The sequence below is a fragment of the Diorhabda sublineata genome, chromosome 8 (assembly GCF_026230105.1).
Source record: "Diorhabda sublineata isolate icDioSubl1.1 chromosome 8, icDioSubl1.1, whole genome shotgun sequence".
Classification (NCBI taxonomy): Eukaryota; Metazoa; Arthropoda; class Insecta; order Coleoptera; family Chrysomelidae; genus Diorhabda; species Diorhabda sublineata.
The window spans coordinates 30,101,509-30,118,559 of record NC_079481.1 but is presented as its reverse complement, the minus strand read 5'-3'; the positions used below and the strand labels follow the sequence as shown (position 1 = coordinate 30,118,559).

At 33.3% G+C, this 17,051-nt stretch overlaps 1 protein-coding gene across 2 annotated transcripts in view; it reads left to right on the top strand.

Annotated features, from left to right (window-relative positions):
* The window catches only part of LOC130447635 (uncharacterized), a 34,684-nt gene that overhangs the window by 1,364 nt on the left and 16,269 nt on the right, over nucleotides 1-17,051 (top strand). Inside the window, exons 2-8 of one of the 2 annotated variants that reach the window (XM_056784570.1) lie at nucleotides 1,110-1,872; nucleotides 1,934-2,283; nucleotides 4,807-5,752; nucleotides 13,660-13,677; nucleotides 13,842-14,224; nucleotides 16,003-16,449; nucleotides 16,509-16,820. In XM_056784570.1, the coding sequence (XP_056640548.1) occupies nucleotides 1,127-1,872; nucleotides 1,934-2,283; nucleotides 4,807-5,752; nucleotides 13,660-13,677; nucleotides 13,842-14,224; nucleotides 16,003-16,449; nucleotides 16,509-16,820 (3,202 nt within the window). In that variant the 5' untranslated portion in view covers nucleotides 1,110-1,126. The remainder of the gene's footprint in view (nucleotides 1-1,109; nucleotides 1,873-1,933; nucleotides 2,284-4,806; nucleotides 5,753-13,659; nucleotides 13,678-13,841; nucleotides 14,225-16,002; nucleotides 16,450-16,508; nucleotides 16,821-17,051) is intronic. The other variant, XM_056784571.1, reaches the window with a different exon arrangement.

Here is a 17,051-nt window from a genome sequence, read left to right as displayed (position 1 = left end):
AATATCGTTTTTTCCAACCTTAACGCGATTTACTTCTTTCAGTAGCATATTTACTTCTTAACGATATCTATATACCCAAATATGTATTTTTTAACACCAACGAACCAATTTTCAAAAATTTATCAAAAGTATTGTTCTCATAACCTTAAAGCTTTTCCTTACACACACACAGGGTGGTCCCAATTCTTCCACAGGTACAGTGTTGTCTAGAATTTTGAATAAAACTGTTTATTTTTTTCCCTATTGAAGTCTTTTGTGGTTGTATCACTTTTACTTGAAAGGCCTTGTTCGTTAGTCTACAGTTTATGCAGTAATAATACTTCAGTGTTAATTAATAAAATATATTAAGGAAAAAAAGATCTCATAGTTGTCACACTATTTTTTTTGCTAGAATCCAAATAGTTTTATCGGGACTACTTCCACATGTGTCGGCCATTTTGATATAGCTTGTCATTTACGTCGAGTGGATTCTAGATCTATGAACTACACTGCATTGTGATCGGATTCCGAACAAAAGCAATTTCGATTAAATACTAGTAACGAAAAAACCTTTTGAGGTTAAATCACTATAAAGGCAACTTATTCATTTAATTTTAATATGTAAATGTAAATAAAATGTATATTTTGATGTTAGTTTATTTAAAATTTTGGCTTCGTATATTTACATACCTTATAATTTATATAAAATATCAATTTAGTGCTAAAATTGATTTATTTGGAAACCCAACACCGATACGATATAGATATACGAGGGCGAGTCATTAAGTATGTAGATTAAATGAAACACAAATTTTTGGTTATAAAATTTATTAGTTTTGTTCATTATTTCTTATACAATGAAATTAAGTATTATTTATAGTATTTATCAAGATAAGTGATAGTACGGGTGATAAAGTGTTGTCATAGCTGTCAAATCTTGACATAGGTAAATTGACAGCTGTCTATTGATAAAAGCAGTGTTGCTTTTTCATTAAAGATACGGGAAAATCAAAAAGTTTGGACTTTTTAGATGATAGGAATTTACATTGCATTGTATTTTGATAATTTGTGGTGGTTAATGAATATTTTGAGTATCGTAATGAAACTTACAATGTAAATTTTGTGCGCAGGTCTAGAATAACAAAAAATGATGGAAGAAAAGAAGGGACCCAGATTCGGGGGATCGAAAGTATCCGAAATAGCGAACATTTTCCAAGCAATGACGCCTGCGCAAAGAGACGAAGTCTTAAATTCGTCCAGAAAGAGATACAGCAGCCACAATTCCACTGAAAAATTGGAAGCGGAAAGTACAAACATAACCGTAATGCGAACCGAATCGCACGTAACGAGATTCAACAACGCGCGGGCGTTGTTCGAAAAATTGGGGGAGGAAAATAAAAAAGACAGGGTGATACCGCTACAGTCGACCAGGAGCGCTTCGAACATACTGGATGCGAGGTCCCGTAGCAGTTCCGCCAACAGCGAAACCAGGGATACCCGAACACCTTCACCTCCGAATAACAAAAATTCGGAAAAACTCAACTTGTCGCCGAAGAAAACCAACGGCGTGTCCAAGGAGACCGATAGACCGGCGCTGATGAAAAAACCGGACAAACCCGAGAGAAAATTCAACAGCAAGGAATTGATCGAACGCCAAAGGAACTGGACGTCGCATTTTTCGAAAAACAGAAGCAGCAGGTACAACAGCGACCCAAATAGGAGTGACGTGAGGTTAGCGGTGAGCAGCGATAACGACAGAATCGAAAATAAGAATACAGCGGCGACCAGAAGTGCTTCGTTCAGTAGCAGATTGAAGAGTCCTCCGATTTCCCCGCCGCCGCCCCCGGTCCGAACGGAGGCTTCCAGGAGGAAGGATTTCGTACGAAAAGAAAGGTAATAAATAAAAATTGTACCCACGATTTTTTTTTTATTTTCATTTTTTTTTTATTTAAAGACCAGCTTCGGTGATACCAACCACGACCGATATTTTTATTAAATCGCCGCCTATCAGCCCGATCAAATCTCAAAGGACGAGTCTCGTTGTCGAACCCAATAACGACGAACCCGAAGAATTTTCCTCTAATTTCGACCGGAAGGATAAATTAGTGATCGATAACGACGGTTTGTTGTTGGTTTCTCAAAATGCGGCTGCAAAATCCCCTTCGGAAGATAAAGAAACGAGCAGGGACAATTTATCGGCTGCCTCTGGTAGTTTATCTTCCCTAAGTCCCCCCAGTAGTCCCAGCAAAGTTAAATCCGAACAAGAGAAACAGGAACAAGAAGGAAATGAAAAATCTTTTTTGGGTGAGTTTTTTTTTTGAATTATCAATGTTCTGAAAGGTAAAAATAAAACTAAAAATAATTAAAATTATCTTTATTAGCATTTTTACTGTTCTTTTTTGTCTCACTATATACTATTACACGTTTACTTTTCGTCTAGCCCTCGTATTATATACATTTAAGTTGATGTTATTGATTGACAAGTGACAGAAAGAAATCGCGCGTTCTTGATCTATTCGATTATAATGATGTCATACATTGACGCCATATTGTTTTGGTTTGTTTGTTTACAAATTTTTTATTACATCAAAATCGTAATTTTTATATCCAATACAATATGACGTCAATCATTATCACTGAACTTAATTAAGATTTTTAATCAGTGTTGCCAGACTTCTTTCAATCGAGAAACAAAAATTTCAATCAACAATCGAGTAGCGCAAAAAAATGTTTCACTAAAATACATCTTGTAATATGACGTATGTAAAATGACGTTTGACATTTGGTTTTATCAAAAATCTTTTAAACTTGTAAACTCCTCGTAATTAAAATTTTATTTAAAAATCTCTGATAACAAAGAAAATTTTTTAATTCTGGCAACACTGTGAAATTATATGACAGCAACTTTATGATTGACAGGTTATTAAACTTTACGGTTTTTATGCATTTTTTCTACCTAAAATCTATTACATAACCGAATAAACACATAAAAACTATTAAAAAGAAAAATTATAAAACAGATAACCAGCGAAATATAAGCAATATAAAGTTTTTGTAGGTTAAGTTATAAATTTGAAATTCGCGATGTTTGAAAACTGATAAAAACTCGTACTGTGTTTGCATTCGCAATCAGCTGATCAGTGATTCATATAAATAAATATTTCAAAGTTTTAGTTATTATTTAAAACTATGTACCACATAATTCAGAATTGAAAAGTACGAACAATAATTTTTAATTTGTATTAAACATGCTAACGCCTTCAATAGAGTGTTGACTTAATAAGAGAAACTTTCAAAAGCGGTAGTTTAAATTGGGACTAATTCGTGTCAAATCTGGAGTATGTTTCTTTTCGAGATTAGACTGGCGACGCGTGGAAAGCAGCACTTATAATTGGCGGTCGACAAAAATTGCCTTCCATCTGTGTTTGTGTGTATAAAATTTATTTTTAGATCTCAGAATTAGTTTTGAATACGGTCGCGTAGTATTTATTTGAAACGGTTTCCAGTACAGCGAGATATTCATTCAAATAAAAAGAAAAACTCGGAAATTCAACTGTTTCTATTAAGTAATAGGAGTGTTTGTTTTCTAATGTCGACTTCCTCGCCTCTAATGAAGCTTGGAAGTTTACCTGATTAATATAAATAGACTTTTAATTAAATAGTGGCGTAGTGTTTTTTTCTAATTTGTACCAATGGTAAAACATCTCAATAAAATGTGTTTGAGACTTACATTGATGTGTATAGATTGCACAGGTATGTTTTTCTAATAACAATATTTATTTCGTCTGCAAGTATTTCCGTTGTGTTCACGATTTTAAAAATAGTTTCCCAGTTATTTTTATATCGACACAAAATTTAACATTTTTCATTGACTGGAGTAAATTTCGATGTGTGAATAGTATATATCTATATTGTTAACGAACTTATTTTACTACTAACCTGATATATCTTCAAAATTTATTGGGTTCCACGAAATGTTTAGTTTTTTTTAAAAATACTCAAACAACTGTTATTATTATAAAAAAACGATGAATATTTTGAAAACTAATCACTTTTATACACATGTACAAAAAAAATTCGAATTATTGATATTGATAAAAATTAATTATAGATCGATATTTTCCATGTAATTAATACTTTTAGATCGATGATAACAATCATAACCATATTTTCGCCATTTTTCTTCTTCTTCCTAAATTTTATTTCTCTCTTCTTTTTCTTTTCTTGTTAAATATGACTAATCGGCATTTTTGGCATTTTTATAAAATTTTATTAGAATACCTAACTAGATAATAAGAATATAAAAGATCATTACGTTATTTTTATTATATATTTATTAACCTAATATTTTGTCCGTTAATTTGAACCGCTTTTTAATGTAAGGAAATCTGAGGTTAGTCAATTTAATTCTGAATTAAGAATGTTTATGTTAGTATAAGGACTATTTGGAAACTATGATATTATATTAGGTAGACAATTTATTAGCTGGTTGTGTATTCCAATTCTTCGAACGTCGAAATTAGTTTTCAGTAGAAGTTTTAAATTTGAATCTCAATCGACGAAAACCTTCTATTTTTATTAATTAGTTTCATTTGTTGATTAATAATTTTATAGTTTTTCTGTGCTTAATAGAATGTATGATAGATTTATGTCGAAAAAACAATTTAAAGTACAAGTATAAATAATAATATGATCATGTACGAGGAATTAATAATTTAAAGGTCAGTTTTTATGAACAATATACTAGAATATAGTTTACGAAAAGTCATTTACATTGCCTATATATTAGTTCTTGGTTAGTATTTTAAAATATATTTCATGTTATAGAAACTACGGATTCTCAAAGGATCGATAAAAAGACTGAAGAACCAGTTATATCTAGACGAACGAAAGTTAGCAGTATCTCTATTAACATTCCAGCAGCAGGTTTAGGAAGTCGACCTTCTTCTATAATAAGTACGACAACATCCGACGAAGGCGGTTTTAACGAACCATCTCCAAAAATAGAAGCCAAATTAAGACCCCACGAAGAATTCCTGTACGATTTTCCTATAAACGAAGATAAACCGTTAGAATACACCGATTCCCCGGAAGACGTTAGCGAATATCAAGATTTAACTATACACGAACCTTGCCAAAAGAAATTGACGCCTGCGGAAATCGAAGCTTTATACGCCGTACCTCATAAAAAACCTCAAAATGCCGTTCCAATCGAAAGTACTTTTTCCGACGAAGACGACGACGACGCTCCGCATTACGCAGTACCGTACAGATCTTTCGTTCCTCAACAAAAATCCACCGATTCGGATTCGTCGCAGATAACGATACACAGCAGACCGCACAGCGTTAGTCAACAAAAATCAACGACATCCACCGATTCGGACGCTTCCCAAGTGACTGTGATACCTCAGAGGTCCATCGATTCCGACGTTATGTACCACGACCAATCCAAAACGGCGACTCAATCAGTATTAACGCAACTGGATTCCCAAGATAGTTTCGATAGTAAACCGGTTAGGTTAAGTTGGGACGAATCGGTTAGTGTCGATACCAAAAAATCAGAACCGTTTTTGTTGGTTCGCGAGGTGTTGCCACCGTGTGATAGGACGACTGTGAGGACGCAGATTGTTCAAAAAGCCGAGGCGAATATTTTGGATTTGAACGACGTCGAATACGCCGACGCCAGCGACCAAGAGAACAGTATCGGAGAAGAAAACGTACCAGAACCTGACGCCATGACACCGGACGAAGCCGATAATTTACTTAGCAGCAAGTAAGTAGCAAATTTGTAATAAATTTTATCAATTCAATTATTTGATTCACTAAATGTCCAGCCATTTTGATTATGAGTCAGTTTTTTTAAATTTCACTTATACCTGTGTTTATTGCTACTATATTACTACATTATTTGGTCCTTAGAGCCTTTATTTAAAGGCTTTTGGTTAAAAGAGTAGACCAAAGATGAAGATTTTTTTAAATTTGTTATACGAGGGTAAATCGATACGTAGATCTAAACCAACAATAACAGATTTTGAAAATCTAAACCATAGTCCAACAACACAAAAAAATGACTTGTTCAAGGTTCGATGGAAAAACATATGTTCGTTTAAAAAATCACCAAGGCTGAAATAATGGAAATATCGAGCTCAAATTTGGAAGAGGTCTTCTCAAAGGCTTCTTAAATGAGGAAATAAATCAAGATCTATCTACGATAAAAGATATTGGAGGTACTAGGTTTCAAACTTGTTCAAGGTTCAATGGAAAAACATATGTTTATTTAAAAAATCACTAAGGATGAAATAATGGAAATATCGAGCTCAAATTAGGAAGAGGTCTTCCCAAGGGGTTCTTAAATAAGGAAATAAATTAAGATCTATCTACGATAAAAGATATTGGAGATACGAGGTTTCAAACTTGTTCAAGGTTCAATGGAAAAACATACGTTCGTTTAAAAAATCACCAAGGCTGAAATAATGGAAATATCGAGCTCAAATTTGGAAGAGGTCTTCCCAAAGGCTTCTTAAATGAGGAAATAAATCAAGATCTATCTACGATAAAAGATATTGGAGATACGAGGTTTCAAACTTGTTCAAGGTTCAATGGAAAAACATACGTTCGTTTAAAAAATCACCAAGGCTGAAATAATGGAAATATCGAGCTCAAATTTGGAAGAGGTCTTCCCAAAGGCTTCTTAAATGAGGAAATAAATCAAGATCTATCTACGATAAAAGATATTGGAGATACGAGGTTTCAAACTTGTTCAAGGTTCAATGGAAAAACATACGTTCGTTTAAAAAATCACCAAGGCTGAAATAATGGAAATATCGAGCTCAAATTTGGAAGAGGTCTTCCCAAAGGCTTCTTAAATGAGGAAATAAATCAAGATCTATCTACGATAAAAGATATTGGAGATACGAGGTTTCAAACTTGTTCAAGGTTCAATGGAAAAACATACGTTCGTTTAAAAAATCACCAAGGCTGAAATAATGGAAATATCGAGCTCAAATTTGGAAGAGGTCTTCTCAAAGGCTTCTTAAATGAGGAAATAAATCAAGATCTATCTACGATAAAAGATATTGGAGGTACTAGGTTTCAAACTTGTTCAAGGTTCAATGGAAAAACATATGTTTATTTAAAAAATCACTAAGGATGAAATAATGGAAATATCGAGCTCAAATTAGGAAGAGGTCTTCCCAAGGGGTTCTTAAATAAGGAAATAAATTAAGATCTATCTACGATAAAAGATATTGGAGATACGAGGTTTCAAACTTGTTCAAGGTTCAATGGAAAAACATACGTTCGTTTAAAAAATCACCAAGGCTGAAATAATGGAAATATCGAGCTCAAATTTGGAAGAGGTCTTCCCAAAGGCTTCTTAAATGAGGAAATAAATCAAGATCTATCTACGATAAAAGATATTGGAGATACGAGGTTTCAAACTTGTTCAAGGTTCAATGGAAAAACATACGTTCGTTTAAAAAATCACCAAGGCTGAAATAATGGAAATATCGAGCTCAAATTTGGAAGAGGTCTTCCCAAAGGCTTCTTAAATGAGGAAATAAATCAAGATCTATCTACGATAAAAGATATTGGAGATACGAGGTTTCAAACTTGTTCAAGGTTCAATGGAAAAACATACGTTCGTTTAAAAAATCACCAAGGCTGAAATAATGGAAATATCGAGCTCAAATTTGGAAGAGGTCTTCCCAAAGGCTTCTTAAATGAGGAAATAAATCAAGATCTATCTACGATAAAAGATATTGGAGATACGAGGTTTCAAACTTGTTCAAGGTTCAATGGAAAAACATACGTTCGTTTAAAAAATCACCAAGGCTGAAATAATGGAAATATCGAGCTCAAATTTGGAAGAGGTCTTCCCAAAGGCTTCTTAAATGAGGAAATAAATCAAGATCTATCTACGATAAAAGATATTGGAGATACGAGGTTTCAAACTTGTTCAAGGTTCAATGGAAAAACATACGTTCGTTTAAAAAATCACCAAGGCTGAAATAATGGAAATATCGAGCTCAAATTTGGAAGAGGTCTTCCCAAAGGCTTCTTAAATGAGGAAATAAATCAAGATCTATCTACGATAAAAGATATTGGAGATACGAGGTTTCAAACTTGTTCAAGGTTCAATGGAAAAACATATGTTTGTTTAAAAAATCACTAAGGATGAATTAATGGAAATATCGAGCTCAAATTTGGAAGAGATCTTCCCAAAGGGTTCTTAAATAAGGAAATAAATCAAGATCTATCTACGATAAAAGATATTGGAGATACGAAGTTTCAAACTTGTTCAAGGTTCAATGGAAAAACATATGTTTGTTTAAAAAATCAATAAGGATGAAATAATGGAAATATTGAGCTCAAATTTGGAAGAGGTCTTCTCAAAGAGTTCTTAAATAAGGAAATAAATCAAGATCTATCTACGAAAAAAGATATTGGAGATACGAGGTTTCAAACTTGTTTAAGGTTGAATGGAAAAATATATGTTCGTTTAAAAAATCACCAAGGCTGAAATAATGGAAATATCGAGCTCAAATTTGGAAGAGGTCTTCCCAAAGGGACCTCAAATGAGGAAATAAATCAAGATCTATCTACGATAAAAGATATTGGAGATACGAGGTTTCAAACTTGTTCAAGGTTCAATGGAAAAACATACGTTCGTTTAAAAAATCACCAAGGCTGAAATAATGGAAATATCGAGCTCAAATTTGGAAGAGGTCTTCCCAAAGGCTTCTTAAATGAGGAAATAAATCAAGATCTATCTACGATAAAAGATATTGGAGATACGAGGTTTCAAACTTGTTCAAGGTTCAATGGAAAAACATATGTTTGTTTAAAAAATCACTAAGGATGAAATAATGGAAATATTGAGCTCAAATTTGGAAGAGGTCTTCTCAAAGAGTTCTTAAATAAGGAAATAAATCAAGATCTATCTACGAAAAAAGATATTGGAGATACGAGGTTTCAAACTTGTTTAAGGTTGAATGGAAAAATATATGTTCGTTTAAAAAATCACCAAGGCTGAAATAATGGAAATATCGAGCTCAAATTTGGAAGAGGTCTTCCCAAAGGGACCTCAAATGAGGAAATAAATCAAGATCTATCTACGATAAAAGATATTGGAGATACGAGGTTTCAAACTTGTTCAAGGTTCAATGGAAAAACATACGTTCGTTTAAAAAATCACCAAGGCTGAAATAATGGAAATATCGAGCTCAAATTTGGAAGAGGTCTTCCCAAAGGCTTCTTAAATGAGGAAATAAATCAAGATCTATCTACGATAAAAGATATTGGAGATACGAGGTTTCAAACTTGTTCAAGGTTCAATGGAAAAACATATGTTTGTTTAAAAAATCACTAAGGATGAAATAATGGAAATATTGAGCTCAAATTTGGAAGAGGTCTTCTCAAAGAGTTCTTAAATAAGGAAATAAATCAAGATCTATCTACGAAAAAAGATATTGGAGATACGAGGTTTCAAACTTGTTTAAGGTTGAATGGAAAAACATACGTTCGTTTAAAAAATCACCAAGGCTGAAATAATGGAAATATCGAGCTCAAATTTGGAAGAGGTCTTCCCAAAGGCTTCTTAAATGAGGAAATAAATCAAGATCTATCTACGATAAAAGATATTGGAGATACGAGGTTTCAAACTTGTTCAAGGTTCAATGGAAAAACATATGTTTGTTTAAAAAATCACTAAGGATGAAATAATGGAAATATTGAGCTCAAATTTGGAAGAGGTCTTCTCAAAGAGTTCTTAAATAAGGAAATAAATCAAGATCTATCTACGAAAAAAGATATTGGAGATACGAGGTTTCAAACTTGTTTAAGGTTGAATGGAAAAATATATGTTCGTTTAAAAAATCACCAAGGCTGAAATAATGGAAATATCGAGCTCAAATTTGGAAGAGGTCTTCCCAAAGGCTTCTTAAATGAGGAAATAAATCAAGATCTATCTACGATAAAAGATATTGGAGATACGAGGTTTCAAACTTGTTCAAGGTTCAATGGAAAAACATATGTTTGTTTAAAAAATCACTAAGGATGAAATAATGGAAATATCGAGCTCAAATTTGGAAGAGGTCTTCCCAAAGGGACCTCAAATGAGGAAATAAATCAAGATCTATCTACGATAAAAGATATTGGAGATACGAGGTTTCAAACTTGTTCAAGGTTCAATGGAAAAACATACGTTCGTTTAAAAAATCACCAAGGCTGAAATAATGGAAATATCGAGCTCAAATTTGGAAGAGGTCTTCCCAAAGGCTTCTTAAATGAGGAAATAAATCAAGATCTATCTACGATAAAAGATATTGGAGATACGAGGTTTCAAACTTGTTCAAGGTTCAATGGAAAAACATATGTTTGTTTAAAAAATCACTAAGGATGAAATAATGGAAATATTGAGCTCAAATTTGGAAGAGGTCTTCTCAAAGAGTTCTTAAATAAGGAAATAAATCAAGATCTATCTACGAAAAAAGATATTGGAGATACGAGGTTTCAAACTTGTTTAAGGTTGAATGGAAAAACATACGTTCGTTTAAAAAATCACCAAGGCTGAAATAATGGAAATATCGAGCTCAAATTTGGAAGAGGTCTTCCCAAAGGCTTCTTAAATGAGGAAATAAATCAAGATCTATCTACGATAAAAGATATTGGAGATACGAGGTTTCAAACTTGTTCAAGGTTCAATGGAAAAACATATGTTTGTTTAAAAAATCACTAAGGATGAAATAATGGAAATATTGAGCTCAAATTTGGAAGAGGTCTTCTCAAAGAGTTCTTAAATAAGGAAATAAATCAAGATCTATCTACGAAAAAAGATATTGGAGATACGAGGTTTCAAACTTGTTTAAGGTTGAATGGAAAAATATATGTTCGTTTAAAAAATCACCAAGGCTGAAATAATGGAAATATCGAGCTCAAATTTGGAAGAGGTCTTCCCAAAGGCTTCTTAAATGAGGAAATAAATCAAGATCTATCTACGATAAAAGATATTGGAGATACGAGGTTTCAAACTTGTTCAAGGTTCAATGGAAAAACATATGTTTGTTTAAAAAATCACTAAGGATGAAATAATGGAAATATCGAGCTCAAATTTGGAAGAGGTCTTCCCAAAGGGACCTCAAATGAGGAAATAAATCAAGATCTATCTACGATAAAAGATATTGGAGATACGAGGTTTCAAACTTGTTCAAGGTTCAATGGAAAAACATACGTTCGTTTAAAAAATCACCAAGGCTGAAATAATGGAAATATCGAGCTCAAATTTGGAAGAGGTCTTCCCAAAGGCTTCTTAAATGAGGAAATAAATCAAGATCTATCTACGATAAAAGATATTGGAGATACGAGGTTTCAAACTTGTTCAAGGTTCAATGGAAAAACATATGTTTGTTTAAAAAATCACTAAGAATGAAATAATGGAAATATTGAGCTCAAATTTGGAAGAGGTCTTCTCAAAGAGTTCTTAAATAAGGAAATAAATCAAGATCTATCTACGATAAAAGATATTGGAGATACGAGGTTTCAAACTTGTTTAAGGTTGAATGGAAAAACATACGTTCGTTTAAAAAATCACCAAGGCTGAAATAATGGAAATATCGAGCTCAAATTTGGAAGAGGTCTTCCCAAAGGCTTCTTAAATGAGGAAATAAATCAAGATCTATCTACGATAAAAGATATTGGAGATACGAGGTTTCAAACTTGTTCAAGGTTCAATGGAAAAACATATGTTTGTTTAAAAAATCACTAAGGATGAAATAATGGAAATATTGAGCTCAAATTTGGAAGAGGTCTTCTCAAAGAGTTCTTAAATAAGGAAATAAATCAAGATCTATCTACGAAAAAAGATATTGGAGATACGAGGTTTCAAACTTGTTTAAGGTTGAATGGAAAAATATATGTTCGTTTAAAAAATCACCAAGGCTGAAATAATGGAAATATCGAGCTCAAATTTGGAAGAGGTCTTCCCAAAGGCTTCTTAAATGAGGAAATAAATCAAGATCTATCTACGATAAAAGATATTGGAGATACGAGGTTTCAAACTTGTTCAAGGTTCAATGGAAAAACATATGTTTGTTTAAAAAATCACTAAGGATGAAATAATGGAAATATCGAGCTCAAATTTGGAAGAGGTCTTCCCAAAGGGACCTCAAATGAGGAAATAAATCAAGATCTATCTACGATAAAAGATATTGGAGATACGAGGTTTCAAACTTGTTCAAGGTTCAATGGAAAAACATACGTTCGTTTAAAAAATCACCAAGGCTGAAATAATGGAAATATCGAGCTCAAATTTGGAAGAGGTCTTCCCAAAGGCTTCTTAAATGAGGAAATAAATCAAGATCTATCTACGATAAAAGATATTGGAGATACGAGGTTTCAAACTTGTTCAAGGTTCAATGGAAAAACATATGTTTGTTTAAAAAATCACTAAGAATGAAATAATGGAAATATTGAGCTCAAATTTGGAAGAGGTCTTCTCAAAGAGTTCTTAAATAAGGAAATAAATCAAGATCTATCTACGATAAAAGATATTGGAGATACGAGGTTTCAAACTTGTTTAAGGTTGAATGGAAAAATATATGTTCGTTTAAAAAATCACCAAGGCTGAAATAATGGAAATATCGAGCTCAAATTTGGAAGAGGTCTTCCCAAAGGCTTCTTAAATGAGGAAATAAATCAAGATCTATCTACGATAAAAGATATTGGAGATACGAGGTTTCAAACTTGTTCAAGGTTCAATGGAAAAACATATGTTTGTTTAAAAAATCACTAAGGATGAAATAATGGAAATATCGAGCTCAAATTTGGAAGAGGTCTTCCCAAAGGGACCTCAAATGAGGAAATAAATCAAGATCTATCTACGATAAAAGATATTGGAGATACGAGGTTTCAAACTTGTTCAAGGTTCAATGGAAAAACATACGTTCGTTTAAAAAATCACCAAGGCTGAAATAATGGAAATATCGAGCTCAAATTTGGAAGAGGTCTTCCCAAAGGCTTCTTAAATGAGGAAATAAATCAAGATCTATCTACGATAAAAGATATTGGAGATACGAGGTTTCAAACTTGTTCAAGGTTCAATGGAAAAACATATGTTTGTTTAAAAAATCACTAAGAATGAAATAATGGAAATATTGAGCTCAAATTTGGAAGAGGTCTTCTCAAAGAGTTCTTAAATAAGGAAATAAATCAAGATCTATCTACGATAAAAGATATTGGAGATACGAGGTTTCAAACTTGTTTAAGGTTGAATGGAAAAATATATGTTCGTTTAAAAAATCACCAAGGCTGAAATAATGGAAATATCGAGCTCAAATTTGGAAGAGGTCTTCCCAAAGGCTTCTTAAATGAGGAAATAAATCAAGATCTATCTACGATAAAAGATATTGGAGGTACTAGGTTTCAAACACGCCACTACCACTATATTAATATTGATAGTTAAATGGTGTCCTCTTGTGAGCCTTCCTTACATTGCTCGAAAGACCATTTAAACAGTATGCTCTGTATTAATCCACGTGATATAATTTTCCTTAATACCTTTTCTCCATCGGTGTAATAATCATATACTAGTTAAAGCTATATATTATCGACTTACCCTCGTATTCTGTTTTTTTTTTTATTTCCATTTCTAAACAAATTTCCTAATTTTTGCTTGCGTTGTAGGATTTTGGAGAAACAGAGGTGAGTTAGAAAGTGTTAATTGGGAAGGTTTTTGGCAAAAGGGTCTTAATGTTGGTGTATGTACTTTTTTGCTTCATAACATCCATTTCAAAGGGGGATATTTGCAATTAAACCAAATTAAGTATGATTTTGTTTTATTTTCGATACATTTTCATTAAAAATAGAGCTCAACTTCTTTCGGACGAAGAAGCACAAGAAGTAACAAGACTGTTAAATTCCAAAGATGTCAAATCCGCTAACAAATGGTCGCCGAACGCGACCAGTTCCTTCCTTCAAGATTCCATCACTGGATCAGTTCAAGATTCATCAGGACCGGTATCGTTAAACGACAGCGTCGGTCCCCCTTCACTACAAGACGATATCATTAACGATTTTTCCATTGAACAGAATCAATCTACAGACTTAAATAAAACTATCAACAAAAGCAAATGTGTGGAACCTTTATCCCAATATTACGAATCCAGCGAGAGTTTGGTTTCCGCACAGGATGATGAGGAACCATCCAAACATGATACTAGTGTTTCGGCTACTGATTCAGGACTGATAGGTGAGTATTCAATGAGTTTTTTTTGTTTTTTCATCCATATTTTGTTGTTTTTATTCTTATTTATACGCAGATTTCTTATTATACAAGTTTATTTGAAACTAATTAGATTGTTTTTGCAATTTACGTGTGTTTGTTACGTATTGTTCAAAATATTGACTTATCCTGTATACAATATAGATAATATTATGCAACGAACTTGATTTATAAATATTATAACGAATTAAATAAATTCCAGTGGGAAAATGGAACGATTTTTAACTAAAATATAAAGTTGAACTTACATTATTTATTTATGTTAAACATAACCTCTAAAATGTCTTCTTCTTTTTGTTATTTCTTCTCTTATAATTAATTTATCTTCGGTAGCCACATGTTATCGAATAAGTTAACGCTGTCAGAAATGTCAATAAAACTTTATTGTGAGTTACAAGGGACGTAGGATATTTTCTTGAGCCAACGCTCAAATAATCAATTTATTACATATTTTTTTGTAAATTATTCTCTCTTAATTCATTTTCGGTCGACATTCACATGTTACTGAATAAGTTGACATTCTCAGGAATGTCAACAAAACTGTATTATGATTTACAGGGGGAATAAGCTATTTTCTTCAACCAAAGTTTAAATATTTGATTTATTACAATTTTTTTTTGCGATTTCTTCTCTAATAATCAATTTCTAGTCGACAGTCACAAGTTACCGAGGAAGTTAACAATTATAACAAGAATTTAATGTGATTTACCTGGTGCGTAAGATTTTTTTTACGACCAAAGTTAAAATATTTAATTTATTACACATTTTTCTGCAATTTCTTCTCTCCCAATTACTTTATGGTCGACAATCACAAGTTTCTGAAGAAGTTAACACTATTTAGGTCGTTAATATTATTTACCGGGGGCGTAAGATTTTTTCTACGATCAAATTACACATTTTTTTGCAATTTCTTCTCTCAAAATCAATTTCTAGTCGACAGTCACAAGTTACCGAGGAAGTTAATACTGTTAACAAGACTTTAGTGTGATTTACCGGGGTCGTAAGATTTTTTTTACGACCAAAGTTAAAATATTTAATTTATTACACGTTTTTCTGTAATTTCTTCTTTCTCAATTACTTTATGGTCGACAATCACAAGTTTCTGAAGAAGTTAACACTATTTAGGTCGTTAATATTATTTACCGGGGGCGTAAGATTTTTTCTACGATCAAATTACACATTTTTTTGCAATTTCTTCTCTCAAAATCAATTTCTAGTCGACAGTCACAAGTTACCGAGGAAGTTAATACTGTTAACAAGACTTTAGTGTGATTTACCGGGGTCGTAAGATTTTTTTTACGACCAAAGTTAAAATATTTAATTTATTACACGTTTTTCTGTAATTTCTTCTTTCTCAATTACTTTATGGTCGACAATCACAAGTTTTTGAAGAAGTTAACACTATTTAGGTCGTTAATATTATTTACCGGGGGCGTAAGATTTTTTCTACGATCAAATTACACATTTTTTTGCAATTTCTTCTCTCAAAATCAATTTCTAGTCGACAGTCACAAGTTACCGAGGAAGTTAATACTGTTAACAAGACTTTAATGTGATTTACCGGGGGCGTAAGATATTTTCATTGATTGAAATTCAGTTTATTACAGATTCTTCTGTAATTTCTTGTTTGAAAAATCATTTTTCGTCAACGGTCACATGTTACCGATTGATTTAACACTGTTAACAAGACTTTACCGGTGGCGTACGATATTTTCTTCGATAAACGATTAAATTATTTATTGCAGATTCGGTGACGAGTTTATCGGAAGGTAACCATTTAGAAAAAACCGAAGAAGATTTCGTACCGAAACCGATCGGCATCGTGGGCGTCGAACACGGCGTCCATTATTACGAAGACGGTCATTTTTGGATGGAAGTACCCGGCCTACCGCCGGAAGAAGACGACGACGACGACGACGAAGACGAACTAGAATTTCCGGAATATGCGCCGAAAACGAGCAAAGTGAAATTTTCCAAAGAGCCCATGAAGGTGTATTCGACGTTCAGTATATCCGATTACGATCGCAAAAACGAGGACGTAGATCCCGTAGCCGCTTCCGCCGAATACGAACTAGAAAAGCGCGTCGAGAAGATGGACGTGTTTCCGGTGGAATTGGTGAAAGGATCCGAAGGATTAGGATTGAGTATCATAGGAATGGGCGTCGGAGCCGACGCCGGACTAGAAAAATTAGGTCAGTACCGCGCATTTTTTTCAATTCGCGAACCCATTTTTAAAAATGAATTTCCGCAGGTATTTTCGTGAAAACGATTACGGCCAACGGGGCCGCGGCCAAAGACGGCAGGATCAAAGTTAACGATCAAATCATCGAAGTAGACGGTAAAAGTCTGGTAGGCGTGACTCAAGCTTACGCCGCCAGCGTTCTACGCAACACTTCCGGTTTGGTAAAGTTCAATATAGGCAGAGAAAGGGATCCGGAAAATAGCGAAGTCGCTCAACTCATCAAACAATCTTTGCAGGCCGATAAGGAACGCGAAGAGAGACGGCAGAGGATGTTGGAGGAACAGCAGCAACACAGCGAAGCCAGTACCGTTCAACTTACAGGTAAAACAACGTATTTTCGCATTCGAAACACACCTTATACCTTCTCATGATCGAATCTATTCGTTCGCTTTATCTAACTTGTAGAAAAACCCGCTCGGACAGATGGTAGATCAAATTTTTAGCTTCCAGCCACTCTATTCGCCGAATCTATTCCGTTAGGACTCCATAATCTTCTCTATAATAAAAAACGGCGTAAAAGTACTTGAAAAACGGTCATTAGAGTGCGTCCTG